Source organism: Capsicum annuum, chromosome 8 (assembly GCF_002878395.1).
Source record: "Capsicum annuum cultivar UCD-10X-F1 chromosome 8, UCD10Xv1.1, whole genome shotgun sequence".
NCBI classification, from domain to species: domain Eukaryota; kingdom Viridiplantae; phylum Streptophyta; class Magnoliopsida; order Solanales; family Solanaceae; genus Capsicum; species Capsicum annuum.
The window spans coordinates 163,151,680-163,168,522 of NC_061118.1; the positions used below are offsets into that span (position 1 = coordinate 163,151,680).

General features: G+C 33.5%; 2 protein-coding genes and 1 non-coding gene across 3 annotated transcripts; 1 reads left to right on the forward strand and 2 right to left on the reverse strand.

The window, feature by feature from the left end:
• The first annotated feature begins 4,845 nt into the window (after positions 1 to 4,845).
• LOC107840119 (malate dehydrogenase, glyoxysomal) lies at positions 4,846 to 7,664 on the forward strand. Its single transcript, XM_016683855.2, has 9 exons — positions 4,846 to 5,233; positions 5,410 to 5,625; positions 5,945 to 6,259; positions 6,473 to 6,562; positions 6,665 to 6,748; positions 6,872 to 6,907; positions 7,001 to 7,090; positions 7,229 to 7,323; positions 7,401 to 7,664. The coding sequence occupies exons 1-9, from the start codon at positions 5,156 to 5,158 to the stop codon at positions 7,471 to 7,473; spliced, it is 1,077 nt and encodes a 358-aa protein (XP_016539341.1). The 5' UTR covers positions 4,846 to 5,155; the 3' UTR covers positions 7,474 to 7,664.
• Positions 7,665 to 7,741: 77 nt separating this feature from the next.
• LOC107840118 lies at positions 7,742 to 10,799 on the reverse strand. The gene is made up of 3 exons (XM_016683854.2): positions 10,364 to 10,799; positions 9,242 to 9,577; positions 7,742 to 8,728 (listed from the first exon to the last, which is right to left on the reverse strand). Exons 1-3 carry the CDS (start codon positions 10,502 to 10,504, stop codon positions 7,904 to 7,906), a joined length of 1,302 nt encoding a protein of 433 aa, XP_016539340.1. The 5' UTR covers positions 10,505 to 10,799; the 3' UTR covers positions 7,742 to 7,903.
• A 153-nt stretch (positions 10,800 to 10,952) lies between these two features.
• On the reverse strand, positions 10,953 to 11,026 carry TRNAV-AAC. The gene has a single exon. It is a non-coding gene; the product is annotated as a tRNA-Val (tRNA).
• Positions 11,027 to 16,843: the final 5,817 nt, after the last annotated feature.

The following is a 16,843-nucleotide window of genomic DNA, read 5'->3' on the forward strand; positions in this document are numbered from 1 at the left end:
GATATTGTGAATTGTGGACTCTATTCTTATGATCAAGTCAGTCATGTGTGTCAGTTTCCTTCCATCGAGTCCTGGGGGTACTTGTACCCAAAAAATATAGCTGTGTGCCTAGAGCCATGTCATGTTGTCACAATATTCTCAGTCAAGCCATGCTCAGTAGAATTCAATCAGTCATGTGACTCAGAAAATCTCAGTAATCTCATGAACACAGTCAGTTACTAGACATCAGTAGTAATTCTGTCAGTCAATAGAAATTCAATAAACTCAATACCAGTCCAGTTCTACTCAGTACTTAGTAACTTCAGTTCTCTCAGTCAATCGTCAGATCTCAGTAGTATTCTGTCAGTCAATGAAACTCATTAAATTTAGCTTAGCTCAGCTAAGCAACGCTATCAGTCCAGTTAATCAGTTCAGTCAGTCATGCTTAGTGTCTATTCAGATGGGAGTAGAAGTTAGCACCGAGTGAACCCAAGGATGGAAACACACACTGTCAGATGAGGGTGTGATTCTTAGAAGCAGTCCTGGCGTTTCAGAACTATGTAGCCAGCATAGGTTGAGACATCAATACCTATCAGTTGAGAGTAGATGAGGTGGCTTAACCTGTCAGATGAGGGTTCCCACCGTTCTCATTAGAGTACCTGCCAGATGAGGGTCACTCACAGTTTGTCCTTACCAGTGGCGCGATATTGACACCCTTCCAATCAGGGCAGAGATTGGACTCCAGCTTAGCTATTATAGCGTAATTGGGGCATGTCGGTTAGATAACTACTTCCCACAGTTTCAGTATCAGTCTCAGTAAAAGAACTCATATAATTCTTCAAGATATCAGGATTGACAGATACAGTCAACTTAGATATGGTACGAAACTCAACTAGTTCCATCAGATTCAGGATTGTCAGATGCAGTCATTCATGCTATCAGTTATCAGCACTCATGTTATCAGATATATCACTTATCAGAATTCAATTATCAGTTATTATATGTTATCAGTAAATACATGTCATTTGTATTCATACTCAGTAGTCATGTTATCACGAACTCAATTTTAGGATTGTCAGATACAGTCAATTAGACCAGTACTTCATAATCAGTACTGCCAGAAATAATCAACCCCTTTATCAGTAATAAAGTATCAGTCTCTTAGTATTCAGTAATACAATATCAGTTTCTCACTTATTAGTGATTCACAGATCAATATCAGTAAACACAGTCATTTAGTATCTCGAAATCGGTAAACTCATGTTGTCAGTATTCAAACTCAATAGTCAGTATCATCACGAGTTCAGTAGCAGTTACTTATGTATGTATGTGTTCTCACGTTCATATCAGTCAGCTTTGTTCATGCATACAAACCCTTTGCATTTAGCCTACCTCACTCGTATACTCAGTACTTTCAGTTGTACTGATGCATTCACACTATGGTGCTTTCTTTTATGTTACACCACAGGTTCAGATACATGATTTCCAGACCAGCAGTAGCAGTAGCATCTTAGCTGTCAGCGTTTCAGCAGTGAGTCCTCGTCTCTTAAGGGCATGATCATTACTTATGTTGTGGTTTATTTCAGTTCAGTTTTGCTAGTCAGAGTTAGTTGGGGACATGTCCCGTCAACTCTCTATTCAGACAGTCATGTTAGAGGATTTTCAGACTAGTATGTTCAGACTTCAAATAGTATTATAGTTGTTTTGGGTATTCTATACCCCACTCTCATGTTATGATTATTCTGTTTTAAACCTTATGGCCTTACAGTATTACGTATTACGCATTTATGTTCTATATTATGCAGTGTACAGGTACAGATATCAGTCATGGGTTAGCTTGTGGTACCTCGGGGTCATGGGCACCATGTAGCGTTCCGGTTCAGCAAATCTAGGCGTGCCAGTCATGCAGATGCAGGTTATTTATCTGACCCACATAAAGCCCAGTCTCAAACAAGTTATGTGTTTACATACGGAGGTACTGCAATATCATGGCGATCGACAAAGCAGTCCATCGTTGCTACTTCTTCTAATCATAGTGAGATAATAGCAATCCATGAAGCAAGTAGAGAATGCATATGATTGAGATCAGTGGTATATTCCATCAAAGAGAGATGTGGCCTGAAGCTCGTTATCAAGGTACCCACAGTCATATTTGAAGACAATGCAGCATGCATAGCTCAGTTAAAGGAAAGGTTTATAAAAGGAGATAGAACGAAGCACATTTCACCAAAGTTATTCTTCAAGCACGATCTTAAAAAAAAATTAATGATATTGATGTGCAGCAGATCCACTCCAGTGACAATCCAGCAGATTTGTTTATCAAATCCTTACCAACTTCAATCTTTGAGAAGATGATATACAGGATTGGGATACGAAGACTGAACTGGTTGAATCGGGGTCTTCATCAGGGGGAATAAGAATACGCGTTGTATTCTTTTTCCTTAACCAGTTTTTTTTTATTCCACTGGATTTTTTCTGATAAGGTTTTTAATGAGGCAATATTGAAATGTGTATTTACTAGATCATCTCTACATGGACATCCAAGAGGAAGTGTTAGATATTAAATAATATGTTATGGATGTGCATGTGAATGCATCAAGGCATTCTTGTAAAACAAGATACACAAAGACAATCTTGTAAGATAAGTTTTCCACTATATTGGCTTGGTGAAGAAGTTTGCTATCTTGTAAGAAAAGTTTTTCACTATATTGGCTTGGTGAAGAAGTTTTGCAATTTGAATATATATAGCCTTCCATTGTACATTGTAAGAGATAAGAAGAGGAGTAAGAAAAGAACTACTACTATCTTCATTTTCTCTCTGTTAGTATTTCACCATTAAGTTTAATATTTTGCTTTAATTATTTAACAATTTGAAATAAGTTTTACAATAGTCATTTTTTCTTTTTTCTTTTTTTTTAAATATACAAACCTTTAGAACATATAAATCAATATAGTACTGTAATATTTAATGAATTAGTCCAATTAAGGTTTAAGGTTGTTCAAGATTTAAAATTTAGAGTTTAGGGTTCAAACTTTTATCTCATCGGAGTTAAAATAAATAAAATTAAAATAAGTACTATAGAAATACATTGATCATTCAAAGAGATTCAGAGACTCATACTTACTATATAATTGAATTAAAAATACAGTCACCCATAAGTGGAGAAAGTACATCGCCCCCTGAAAAAACAAAGTCCAATTAGCGCCCCCCCCCACCCACCCACCCACCCATCGTATCCAATTTTTTATTCATATTTTTGGTAATCAGTATTCGAAAGAAATGTAAATATAGTATCTATTTAGATAGGCCCGAATGGCCCCTTCTCATAATGAGAATGTATATAACCCTATTCCAACCTTGTCCGATATGGAATGAACTTATAATCATGGAATCGACTCAATCATTAGATTATAAGTTTATAACCCTAATCCATTCCCATTTTAGACAGAACAGATCTACTAATTCTATGATTCCAGTTACTCCCCCCCTCCCCTCCCCCGACCCTCCCGCCCCAACCTCCACACCTCCCACTAGAAGGAGGAGAAGGAGGCAGCAATGGTGGTGGTGTTGATGAGATTTCTTCTTCTCAAATACAGCCAAAATATTATAAACATACACCTTAATTAACTTATCAAATTTGCACAAATCCTCATTCTTACAAAGTTAATACAAAAATCCTAACTAATCATGTAGCTTTGATGGATGAATTGGGAGCTAACTATGTATCTCGATAGATCCAAAATTAGAATAAATATATCGAAAGCTAATTGTGTATCTTTATAAAGAAAAAATGTATCTTTGTTGGATGTATTATATATCTCGACAGGTCCAAAATCAGAAAAAAATATATCGAGAGCTAACTAAATATATCTTCGTTGAATATATCGGAAACTAATTATGTATTTTGACAGACCTAAAATCAAAATTTTAATAATTATGTAAAATATCAAAAAAAAAATTATAACCAAACTCTAATCTATCGAGATTTATATCGTTTGCCCTCAAATATAATTAAGAGTTTCACTTTTTGGACTGGATCAATTTGCTTTTGAGTAATTAGAAATGTATAAGTATACAAGGCAACCTTTTGGTCTTGAACCAGCATTACAAACCCAATTTAGGCCCATTTGTCTGTGGCCCAACTAAATTATATTACGGAAAACTTACATTACAAACACACCTAGTACATATAATTACTCAACACAGCAATAGTTTTGTAAATTCGGACAGTGTACAGTAATTAGCATCTATATTGCCATGTTTTATGAAATTTTCTCTTATACTATTCTCCAGCAGATTATTCATGCATGACTGGCCTCCATGTGAGGAACGAAATGGTTCGGGGTGAAACTATTTTTGTATACACTAAAATGATTCTGATTATGGAAGTAAACTAAACTTTAATTTCAACACTTTTATTACAGAAATATGTGACTACTCTCAGTTTAAAAATATATATTGTTGCTCCGTGATAATCATAAATAGATAATTTATCAGACTGATTTTATAGAAAATATTAGTTAAATTTGCAACCATATCCAACATACTTAAAGGTACAACATCTCGATCAAAATCTATTCTATTGCATTAAAAATGAAGGCATACCCCTTGGCTGGGTGTTAATTGCATAATTTGGTGAATCTTCAAGTATTTAACGCGAAGTTATGTCCAAAGTCATTAGATAGAGGGCAAGTCTGTCTGGACGTTAAAATATTACATCGTTAAAAATAAATTGTATCCCCAATAAAAAAATACAAATTACGTACTAATAGAACAAAATGAAAGAAAAATAACTTAAGAAGCAATGCTGATTGAGAGTCATCATCAAGGTATACTAAGAGCCAAAGAAATTATAGCTTCAAGTTAGGGAAAACAACAGATTTTTGTGTGCCACAAACATTATAGCATAGGGATAATTCTTGAGAAAAATTGTTTTCCACAAAAAAAAGAGTTCGAAAGAAACAAAAAAATATAATAATAATAATAATAATAATAATAAATCAAATAAAGCCACCCCCAGAAATTCCGATTATCTTTCCTTCACCATTCACCTTATATTTATATATTCCCATTTTATCCACACAACATTTTCTTCCTATTTTAAAAAAGAGTTAAATATCATTAGTGCTGCTACTACTTCCTAATTGGAAACACGAAAGACTCATAGTTAGGAAGATGCAGCAGCCATCAGGTTCAGAAGTTCACCAACGTATTGCCAGAATTTCAGCTCATCTCTACCCTTCAAATCCCCAGGTATGTTAATGAATGTATTTTTAATTTTAATATATTGTGAATTCTTGAAAATATAATGAAAGGGCTGGTACAGTAGTCTGTTGTGGTCGGGTCCTTTCTTGGACCCTGCTAGATTGTGAATTCTTGAAATTGATTTTGGTTCTTAAAACTGTTGTCTTGGACATGTACTTATAAAGATGGGAGAGGGGTCTATGTTGGAAAGAACAAATTGCAGAGCAAAAGGTGGGGCAGCTGGATTCAAGGTTGCTATACTGGGTGCTGCTGGAGGAATTGGGCAACCACTTGCAATGTTGATGAAGATGAATCCTTTAGTCTCTGTTCTTCATCTTTATGATGTTGTTAATTCTCCCGGTGTTACTGCTGATATTAGCCACATGGACACTGGTGCTGTTGTGAGTTTTTTCTCGACACATCTTCACTTTTTACTTCATCAAATATCGGGTTAATTTCATGTATAGTCACTGAAATTTATCCATATAACTGTTCTAATGTTAAAGACTGTGACTTTACTGTTATTGGGGCAAAGTTTAGTTACTTGAATATGAGGAAAAAATAATTTTGCTACTTTGCTGTTATAGTGGATAAGTTTATCTGCGCGATGATTATTAGTTTGGTGACTTGACTGTTATAATGAGCAAAGTGACCCTGCGTGAAATTAGCCCTATTTTGCTGAAGCTGAAATTGAAGAATAATTTTCTTTGTTGTATTTAGGTGAGGGGTTTTCTGGGGCAAAGTGAGCTTGAGGGTGCGCTTACAGGAATGGACCTTGTGATTATACCTGCTGGTATTCCGAGAAAACCAGGAATGACAAGAGATGATCTTTTTAAGATTAATGCTGGGATTGTGAGGACCCTCTGTGAAGGAATTGCAAAGTGTTGTCCTAATGCTATTGTTAATTTGATTAGTAATCCTGTGAACTCCACAGTTCCTATTGCAGCTGAAGTTTTCAAGAAAGCAGGTACTTATGATCCAAAGAAGCTCCTTGGAGTTACCTCACTAGATGTTGTGAGAGCGAATACTTTTGTGGTAAGTGTTACCCAATATACCTTCACTAGCTTAGCTCGACTTCACTATTTATTTCTTACCGTCCTCTATATCAACTAACTGTAAATATCTACCCTTCCCAGGAGTCTTCGGCTTTGTTTTTGGATTGATTTTCGTGCTTATGAAATTTCATCAGACACTTCTGTCACTACTAGACCTTTTGTTTCTCTATTAATCTGTTTGAGGTCCTTACAGGCAGAAGTTTTGGGACTGGATCCTAGGGAAGTGGAAGTTCCTGTTGTTGGAGGTCATGCTGGGGTGACAATTTTGCCTCTTCTCTCACAGGTCTTAACAAATTTATACTTTAGCAGAGATACAAAGAGAAACTTTCCACCAGCTGAAATCTCCTCCTGATACTGATATTTTGAACTTTATAACGTGTTGTAGGTCAAGCCTCCTTGCTCCTTTACACAGGAGGAAACAGAGTATTTGACTAAGCGCATTCAAGATGGAGGAACGGAGGTTGTTGAGGTATTGTACAGCTACCATCTAGCACAACGCGTGCACTACTTGCAATTCAGTAGTATATACTGAGAATTTCTTGAACCAGAATTGAACTGTCATTTATAACCTGAAGAATTATTATCTTTGCAGGCCAAAAAGGGGGCTGGATCTGCAACTCTATCTATGGTTGGAATTACTCCTTGAATTATTTCTATTAATGTTTTCTGAACCATGAATATAGGCATGTTGAATATAACTAATCTAATGGGATACCTACAGGCATATGCAGCTGTAAAATTTGCAGATGTTTGCCTCAAGGGCTTAAGAGGAGATGCCGGTGTGGTGGCTTGTGCTTTTGTAGCCTCTCAGGTACTTTCTCAAACTTATTGGCTGCCCACTTTATAGCCAATCAAGAGCAGAAGGCTAGACATAAGTGTGAAAGTCCTAACAAGCCTACTTGTTTTCTTCTGTCAAATTTCCGACTGACCAAGAACAACTTTGATACAGGTAACAGAACTCCCTTTCTTTGCCTCCAAAGTACGACTTGGTCGTATGGGAGCTGAAGAAGTATATCAACTTGGTCCCTTAAACGAGTATGAGAGGTAAGTATGCTAGGTTTGACCTGCAATTCTCCGGCATATTAAATAAGTTGGTTCACTGATTGAGTAATTTCCAACAGGATTGGACTGCAGAAGGCCAAGAAAGAGCTCGCCGAAAGCATTCAGAAAGGAATTTCCTTCATCAGGAATTAGTAGAGTTTCAAATTCCATAATACTTTTTCTGATTGTCTGGTAAATATTAGAAATGAAATGGTTCTGTCAAGTACTATGCTAATAAAGAGTGTCTCCATTTTCTTGCTCTGAAACGAATATTATTCGAAATGTAAGCTTCATATGCTTTGCTAGTTTTGGTAAAAAAGAACAAACTCCTGTGTTCCGCCTGATGTTAAGCTTTCTCGTGTTAAATCAGTAAAGTTTTAAGGCATCAAACATGAAAATGAATAAAAAAAACAGCAGAGAATACCAAAAAGATCTGGCATATATTCCTGATACTTCTTTGATGAATTCTGAGTCAGGTTTCTCTGCACCTGATGTATGAAATAGCTATTAAAACAGAGGACAAAAGAGGGCAATTTTATCTATACAATTTTGCTCAAACACAAATCTCGCCCGTCTAAGGAGTTTACAAGGTGAATGGATTTGGAGGTTGGTGAACAATGGGAACCTTTGACATCGAGACATTTCCCAGTTGCACACTGGGTGCCACTGTATCCTCAATAGTTATCGGATCAATCTGCACGATTCTCTCTGGCACAACTTTGTCACCATCTACCTTTGCCAGAACTTCGAAATGCATCCTTACGTTTTCAGGCTTGGTTCTCCACTCGGGATAACCCTCCAAATTGAACCAATCTCCTTCCTTCAACTTCTTCTCAACTCCAAAACCAATCTTCACAAAAGTCTGAGCTGATACATCTGCCTTCAGCAACTTGAAAGAGCCCTCTTTACCAGCTTTAGGACCCAGTAAATCAGAAAGCAAGCCCTCAAAACCAAGCAAGTTCGAGTTTGAACCATTGATAGAAGTAACAGGCCACAATGTAGTGAATTGATTTGGTGTAAGAAGTGCACTGGTTTCTCCCTGGAGATCAATGGTGGAGATGGCGTTCATGGCTTTCAATTTTGACACTGATGATAACTCAACAAGACCAGGTGCAAGGCGTTTAAGCTTAAGTCTGTTTGCAGAAGGGGAAGATGTTGAAGTGGGGGATGTAAGAGATGTAGGACCAACAATTCGAAGAGAGAGGAGCGGTCCATCTTGAGAGAGAGAAGCTTGACGTAAATATTCAGCCAGTGCCAACAGACCAGAGGCAAATCCATTTGTCGTTCTGTTAAAGGGAAGTGGAAGTTCTATAGGGTGGCGCAGGCTAACAGATCTGGCACCCTTGACTGTAACAACAGCACCATCGGCTAAGATCACTTTCCTCAGCTCCCCAGCATCCACATCATGCTGCATGTAATTATCCAGAACAGAAACAAAGCAGATCAGCGACATGAAAAGTAGTAAGAAAATAGAATGCTCATAAGACAGTTACAACCTAGGTCCTAGACAACATGATCAATGCTTATCAATAAGAGCAACGGGTATCATTGCACATGAAACAATGGAAGACATACAAATCTGAACAAAAGGGCATCCCATAACTATGTAAGCAAAAGAAGACTCTATCCTGGGTAAACAGCAATATCAGACTCTCTTGAAACACCAAAAGAAAAGGAACTCGACAAGAGAAACCCTCAAAACAAAACATTCATTCATAGGAATATCATGAAGGTATTAAAGTTCATAACAAAACAAAAGACAGAGAGCCAAAAAGAGAAGGGAAATATTCAACAGTTCACCTAGAGAGTACTAATACTTACAAGCAAAGTTGTTCGTGAATAGATTAAACAAAAAAGCTAACTTTCAATGACATAATGTTGTACAGTATTATATAAAATTCAAGCCAAAGCTTTCACTTACAGGTAGTGAAATTCTCATGTCCTTGGCATCCTGGATCCAGAGCTCCATGGGACCTGCCAAAGTAAATGGCGCCAAAACAGGCAACTGATTCTCCAATCTCTTCCTTTCAACCAACCCATTTTCTTCACCTCGCTCTACCCGGAAAATGGGCAAATCTACAAATTCCCATCTATTCACATCCTCCAAAAGCTTCAACGGAATAACTTTATTATCAATTTCAACATCAAACTCATACGACACCGACCTACCCACAAGAGCATCCCTCAAATCAAATCCGGATATCTTGAAATCCTCAGCTTGGAAACCTAAACCCTTTACAATTGATTCCTTCAAGTCCTACAAAATAAGGAGGAAAATAAACCAACAGTCAGAAACTCCAAAAAAAAATCTCAACTTCCTTATTCCATTGTTAACGTAGCACAATCAGTCTAAGTAAACCAAAACAAATCACAACAACAGACTAACAATGACTTTCCTCTACAACTTAAAAACTTTAGACACCCAATTGACGTAAATATAATCATTGAGATCCGAAAAATCCTAAATTTCTAAAATCAAACTTGCCTCTTCAAATTATTCTTAGGGAAAAAAGGCATAACCGCACAATGAATAATTAAATGAACCATCAGCTAAATTTTACAAATTGGGGACGGCGTTCCATATGATTGAGACCCAGAAAATCTTAAATTGCACAATGAATCATGCCTTACATTAATTAATAAAACAATTATCGTGGGATTCATTATTCTAGGATTAGTTATCTAGCAATTTTATCCCAACCAAACATGAAATAAACTCGTCCTAAAATTAATTCCGGAATTAATTATCCCTGATGCATCATACAAAACGAGCCTTTACAGTTAACTATTCAACAACAACAACAAACCCAGTGTATTCCCACATACTGAGGTCTGGGGAGGGTATACGCAGTTCATACGTCTAAAGAAGTAGAAAGACTGTTTCCGATAGAACCCCCGCTCGAGACATGGAACAAGATGGCATAACATAAATACGACACCCACAAGTAATAAAAAACAGAGAAAAGTAAACAGATTCGTAATAAAGCATGAAACAAGGTATTCATTCAATTAAAAAAAAACCTTAAAAAGCATGATGACTTACAGAAATAGCTTTAGGATAAGGAGGATTGATATCTTTGGCAGCGAAGGAAGCTGCAGCTGGAGATAACCGAACAGAAATCACGATCAAAAAAATAGACAAAAAATAACGCGATGATCGTCTCAAATCCATTGATAAAAACATCGAAATTACAAGGGAAACTGGAAAAGGAGAATTGATTTCTCAGAAGAAAAAAAAAAGCGAAGATCTGTATGGAATTGGAATTGGAAATTGCTCAAATCTCAAGTGATGCTTAAGAGATGGATTCTTCTTACTTATTTATGTATTTATTTTTTTAAATAATTAGAATGAAAGTGTGTGATGTGTTAAAACTGACTTTGGTTGATATTTGTGGGGGGATTCGTGGTTGGAGAATTGAGAGAGATGATGACGTGGAATGATTGGACCAATGAGAAGTGAGGAGGTTATGTGGGAGGTTAATATAATTGGGTGAATGAAGTGGATTTTTAGTAGCTTCTGGTATTACATATTGTGGGACCCTTTATCCGTGTTCGGCGCATTAATAAATGGATAAAAAAGATGTCCATGACGTCGTTTGGGAGGGTTAATTTGATTTGGGGACAAAAAGAAGTGGCTTCGCCCGGACTCGAACCGGAGACCTTCAGTGTGTTAGACTGACGTGATAACCAACTACACCACGAAACCAGTTGTCGCTTGTTGTTCATAGATTTAAAATGATCAGAAAAACATTTTCACGAATTGAATCAGCCTTCAATGAGATTTTAGAAAGAAAAAAAAATACAAAGAGAAAGTATTTGTTGATACAGTCTAAATGCGTGCAAATGAATATAATCCTACGGGAAACGCATGTCACCAATCTCTTATTAAGTTCGAAATCATGAAATTCTGTTGCTAGCTACACTGATTGTCGTTCTCTCTCTTTTGTTTTCTACTCTTTGCTTGAAACTAGAGCAATGAATATCTATTGTACTTTCTCTTATTTGTATATAAAAGCAAACTGTATTTATCGATACAAATTATATTCCTACAAGCGATATTGGTTAATACAGCACGTATGAATACAATGAATGTACGTTGCCTGACGCCTTTTTTTCTACTTCAAAAAAGATATAAATATACTCCCGAACTAACAAAAGAAAAGAGGGCTTCTATGAAAATCCACCGAGACTAACACAAAAGAGGGGCCTTTATTGAATGGGCTAGAACAACATATTACTGAATTGAAACTCTGTAGTCTGGACTGGATTCAATAACATTTGATCCTACACATCGGCCATCAAAACCCAAATAACTCTAGTACTATATGTTATGTATGTTAGCACACATTTTCTTTTTATTTATGAAAGGTTAAGAGTAGCTTTTGTTGACGTGATGACTCAAATAATTCTTATAAGCCAGTTATTTGGACGAAGTGTGACCAAGTTATTGGGTCAAGAGTTACAACGCAAAAGAGGTCAAGGAATTAGCTAGTCCAACAAGGAATTTACTTGGGATGTGAATTGATCAAGGAATAAGCATGCGACAAAAGTGTGTCATTTTAATTACAAGCTTTGGGATTAGGCTATTGTGTATTAAGCTTAGGCAAAGTCGATGCTTCTCACCTACAATTTTTCTATGGCTTCTCGATCACCCCCTTCTACCTATTTATATATTTTCCATTTTCCCTCTTTTTAAGTATCTTTACTTATTTCTTGTTTGTTGATTCCATTTTTCAATTATACTTTGTACTCTCAGCGATTATAATACATGTTATCCATATATTGCTAACTTGAGTTGTTACCAAAATATTAACTTAATAAACAGATAAAGGAAAAAGCCATGCATGCACACAAAGCCGACAGATTTACAACATTGAGTGATCGTTCCGCACTCACTGCAATCTGACTATTTTTTTCTTACTATCTATGTATAAAAAATATGAGTTTATTAACTTTTGCATAGATGATAATATAACAAAATATTACGCAACCAATTTAAAATTTAATTATAAATAACTTTTTTGATGGCAAATATGAATTGTACTTGGCAAAAATGCTAAATGAGACGTTATAATTGATTGAATTGTATTGATAAAGTTAAAAAAAAAAAATACATTGCATCTCAAGTGTTGTGAACCATGTTCACTCCACCAGGTCTATGGCTTGAAGGAGTGAATAAGACTTATCCAATTGAGATTATTGTGCTGAGTAAAATGTGGATGAGTTTTATTTGGAATACACGCTCAATTAGCTATCATTAAAAAGGATGGACTAGGGGTAATAGAGAATGGTTATGCGTATTTGATATTGTATTTAGGCAAAGTCCATGCTGCTCACCTTCAGTTCTTCTATGACTTTTCATCTCCCTTTTGATTATTTTTTTAAATAGTTCTCTTTGTTTAAGCAGTTAATTACTGTTCTGCAATTACGTTTTAAGTTCCATTTTTCGATGGTAATTTTGAGTCTAGTGATTATAATATACGAATATTTCTACTGTAAAATTAGAGTCGTTATGTTAAGAACCTTATTAGTACGTACAATATTTGATAAAATCAAATGATTGAATGTTGAAATGAGTTTAAGTTATATCACAAACAGTGTAAGAAAACTTATTTTATTAGATCTCCTCAGAGAATATATATGCATAAGCGTTCTTAAAATATAAAATTTATAATAAGGGAGTTAATTAACTACTATAATACACGAAAATAACACGTACTATATATTAGTAAAAATAAAAATATTAACACTCCTCTGTTTTCTTCCACCTAATTCAAAGTGACTGACCGTCCAATAAATCTGGTCAAAAGAGATAGTAAAAGGTCCAGCAGAATATATAAAGTACTAATAAACAATAAATCCCAAAATAAAATATGTTTAGTTTCAATCGAAGTTCTGTTGCTCTGCCACGTATAAGCTTTTGGTCATAATTCTCTACCCAAAAACGTTTGCTCCTTTTGACCTTCTAGATTGTATCCTAGTGTGTGTTTGAAACGAGGGAAAATAATTTTTTTTTGGAGTTTCTCACTTATTTTCTTACTTTCGATATAATGATACATAACTAAAAATATTAACTTGAATCATTTATAAATTTTATAAGCAATGAAGATAAAGATAAACGAAAAAGTGGTAAAACTAAGATATTTCAATATGATGATACATAAGTAAAAATATTAACTTGAATCATTTGTAAATTTTATAAGCAATAAAGATTAAGATAAACGGAAAAGAGGTAAAACTAAGATATTTCGATATGATGATATATAAGTAAGAATATTAACTTGAGTTATTTATAAATTTTATAAGCAATGAAGATGCTTACATGAAGATAAACGAAAAAGAGGTAAAACTAAGGTATGTTGAAGAATGAAAGGACAAAAAAAAATCAGGCAATTAATATTTATGTTCCTACTTTCACTAGAAAAAACTATATTCCTCACTTTAAGAAATTTATTTATAAAAATAATATTTTTCAAATAATATCCGACTGTAAAATGCCCTTCTAGAATGTCGACTTGTGTAATGCTTAGATATGAACTGCTCTTTTAATATTTATATTTCATCTTTCTTTCACATTTAACTTTCTATTTGTAAAGCATAATTTTCTTTCACGGAGTAATGCACAAAATATGCACTTGTAACTACATTACAAACGAAATTAAATTTTACATAAAAATGAAGATTAACCAACTTATTTTGTGAGATCAAAGCTAGACTATCAAAAACAAAAAAGTTAAATCGCTTTAAAGGGCTAGACTTTTTTATGACATTAAATACACTTTTTACTCCTCTCTTCGTTTAAAAAAATGACCTATTTTTTTTTAGTCTGTTTAAAAAAGAATGATCTATTACTTTTTTTGGCAATACTTTAATTCCACATGACATGTTTAAGACCATAAGATTCAAGGGCATTTTGGTATATTTGACACAACTTTAATTTAATACTAGAAGATTCCAAAATCTTCTTTATATTCTTAAACTCCGTGTCAAGTCAAAATAGGTCATTCTTTTTAAAACGGAGGAAGTATATTAAATACGAATTGGCTTGGACTTTATATTTGCTCTTTAATCAAAATCTAGTTATTCCCATTATCTCATGATATTGCTTTAAAAAAAAAAAAAACGCCAAAGAAAGAACAACATATTTTTATATCTAAAAAGTATTTAATTAATTTTTATTTATTTATTTGAATGAAAAATTTTAATCTATAATAATAAACTATGCTAAGTAAATTAATACCAAGAAAGTACTAGTCTCTTTCTTCACAGACAAGTTTTCATAATTTTTTGGAAGTAATTTAAAATTAAGCTATTTGATCGTTTTTTTTATCAGTTTGGTTAGATAGCAAATCGTACTATAAAAATAGCACAGTACATAAATCAGAAAGGATCTTACTTAACTATTACAACTACAATATTAATACGAGTTTTTCAAGCCTAACTGCAATTATTGCCTTGAATATTATCATTAGCTAAACCAACTACAATATTATCTGTTTTATTTTCAACAGTTGCCTACAAAAGACCAAAAAGAATGACAACATGCACTATTATAAATCTGAATTTTTTGAAAAACTTATAATGAATATAAGTCTTCTAAACTACTTCTACGTTCGTATCACTATTATTTTCCACACTTAATTTAGCTACCTAATTATTGTCATTACATAAAGAAAGTCGTGGAATCTTGATTTGTCAAGAAAGATTATGATCTCTTGTGGGGACTCATTCATGTTATACCAACTTTATTCCTATAGTTAATTAAGTTCAAGTTATATATATATATATGTGTGTATATATCTATTGAAAATGGTTAGTTTAATTTGCAAATTGTAAAGGGTTAATCTCAACAAGTTTCTTTAATTTTTTAATTAAGCAAACTATAACCATTTGTTGGCTGTCAAAATCTGGAAAGTTAAGCTTGATAAGTAGTATAAAACTGATAACAGCTACTTAGTTATTAATTAGTGCGGCAAAGAATACAAGAAAACTTCATCTGTAAATAGTTTATTCAAATTAAGAAAAATATTATCAAACGTTTGGACTTTTAATATAATTCATGAAGGAGAATTGGAGACATGACATACAAGCATAATACTACCGTTCAAATTTCGGCTGAAGCATAGACATCACATTGTAGTCAGCATGACACAAGATTTATATATTCAATGGAAATTTTAGGGTTTATTGAAGAGGTTATAGGGTCGATTATTAATAGTATTAGATTAAAATGTCCGCAAAAATTGATCTACCATGAGCTTAACATTATATTCAACATATAAACATTTAAAGTACTAAAAGAAATTAGGACCACATCCATTTAAAAAAAATTACTTTTTTTTTTTACAATACTTTAATTTCAACTTTCAACATGACTTGTTTAGGACCACAAGATTAAAGAGTATTTTGGTACATTTGACACAACTTTAATTCAAGGCCACAAGATTCAAAAATCATCTTTATTTTCTTAAACTTTGTGCCAAATCAAAGTAGCTCATTATTTTGAAACGGAGGGAGTATTAGTTTAGCACTCCTTCCGGTTGATCCACTTAATTTATTTCTGGTCCTTATTAAAAATAAGTGATCCAAAATATATGATTGTCATTCTAGAAAATAATCAAAATATATTTAACTATTAATTTCCACCTTGACCTCTACTCAACTCTCGTCGTTTTATTTTCTTTTATTTTTTATTTTTCTATATTAACCACTTTCAGTAAACCTAATCAAGGGAGATGACTCAAGGGTAAGACTATTGAAACGTTTGCTTTAGGTCCTCAAAATTCTGAGGTTCCAAAAAATTTAATATAAATTTTATGATTTTAGTTTCACTTGAAATAATATTAAAGATGGTAAAAGATAAAAAATTTAAATTAAATGAAAAAAGAAGAACTATCTACATATTAATAAAAATATTTTAGAACTTTAATATTTTTATCAAATCTTCATATTAATAAATAACGTTTTCACAATAATATTCAAGGTAATGCATTGTCAACAAATGACTTACATGTTATTAATTAAAATTAGTCTTTACTTCTAAAAATAATAATATTACTATGTGAAGTTAAATGCTTAATGTTTTTTAAGAATACTACACTAAAAAAGTAGTATATATGTATGAATAAAAAAATAACTTTAAATTATTGATAGTATTTTTATTATGTAAATATATTTAAGATCTTATATTAAAATTTGATTTTAGACACTAATTTTACTAAGATGACATTAATAAAGACGTAATTGGTGATGAGCAAGAATACACGAATATTATATACAATATTTATAGAGAAATATTGTTGTCAATATTTTATAAGTATGGGTAATCTGGAAAGTGATGGTTGGAATAGATCAACATCAGGTTTTACCCTGGAATTGTACAACATTAAACAATTAAGAATGACAATAATTGAGTTATAAAGTAGTAGAAATGAAAATACACTGCTTAATTGCAGCCTACTGATCACCACCTATTGATTATGTATTAATTATGGAGATGATATATATATATATATATATATAT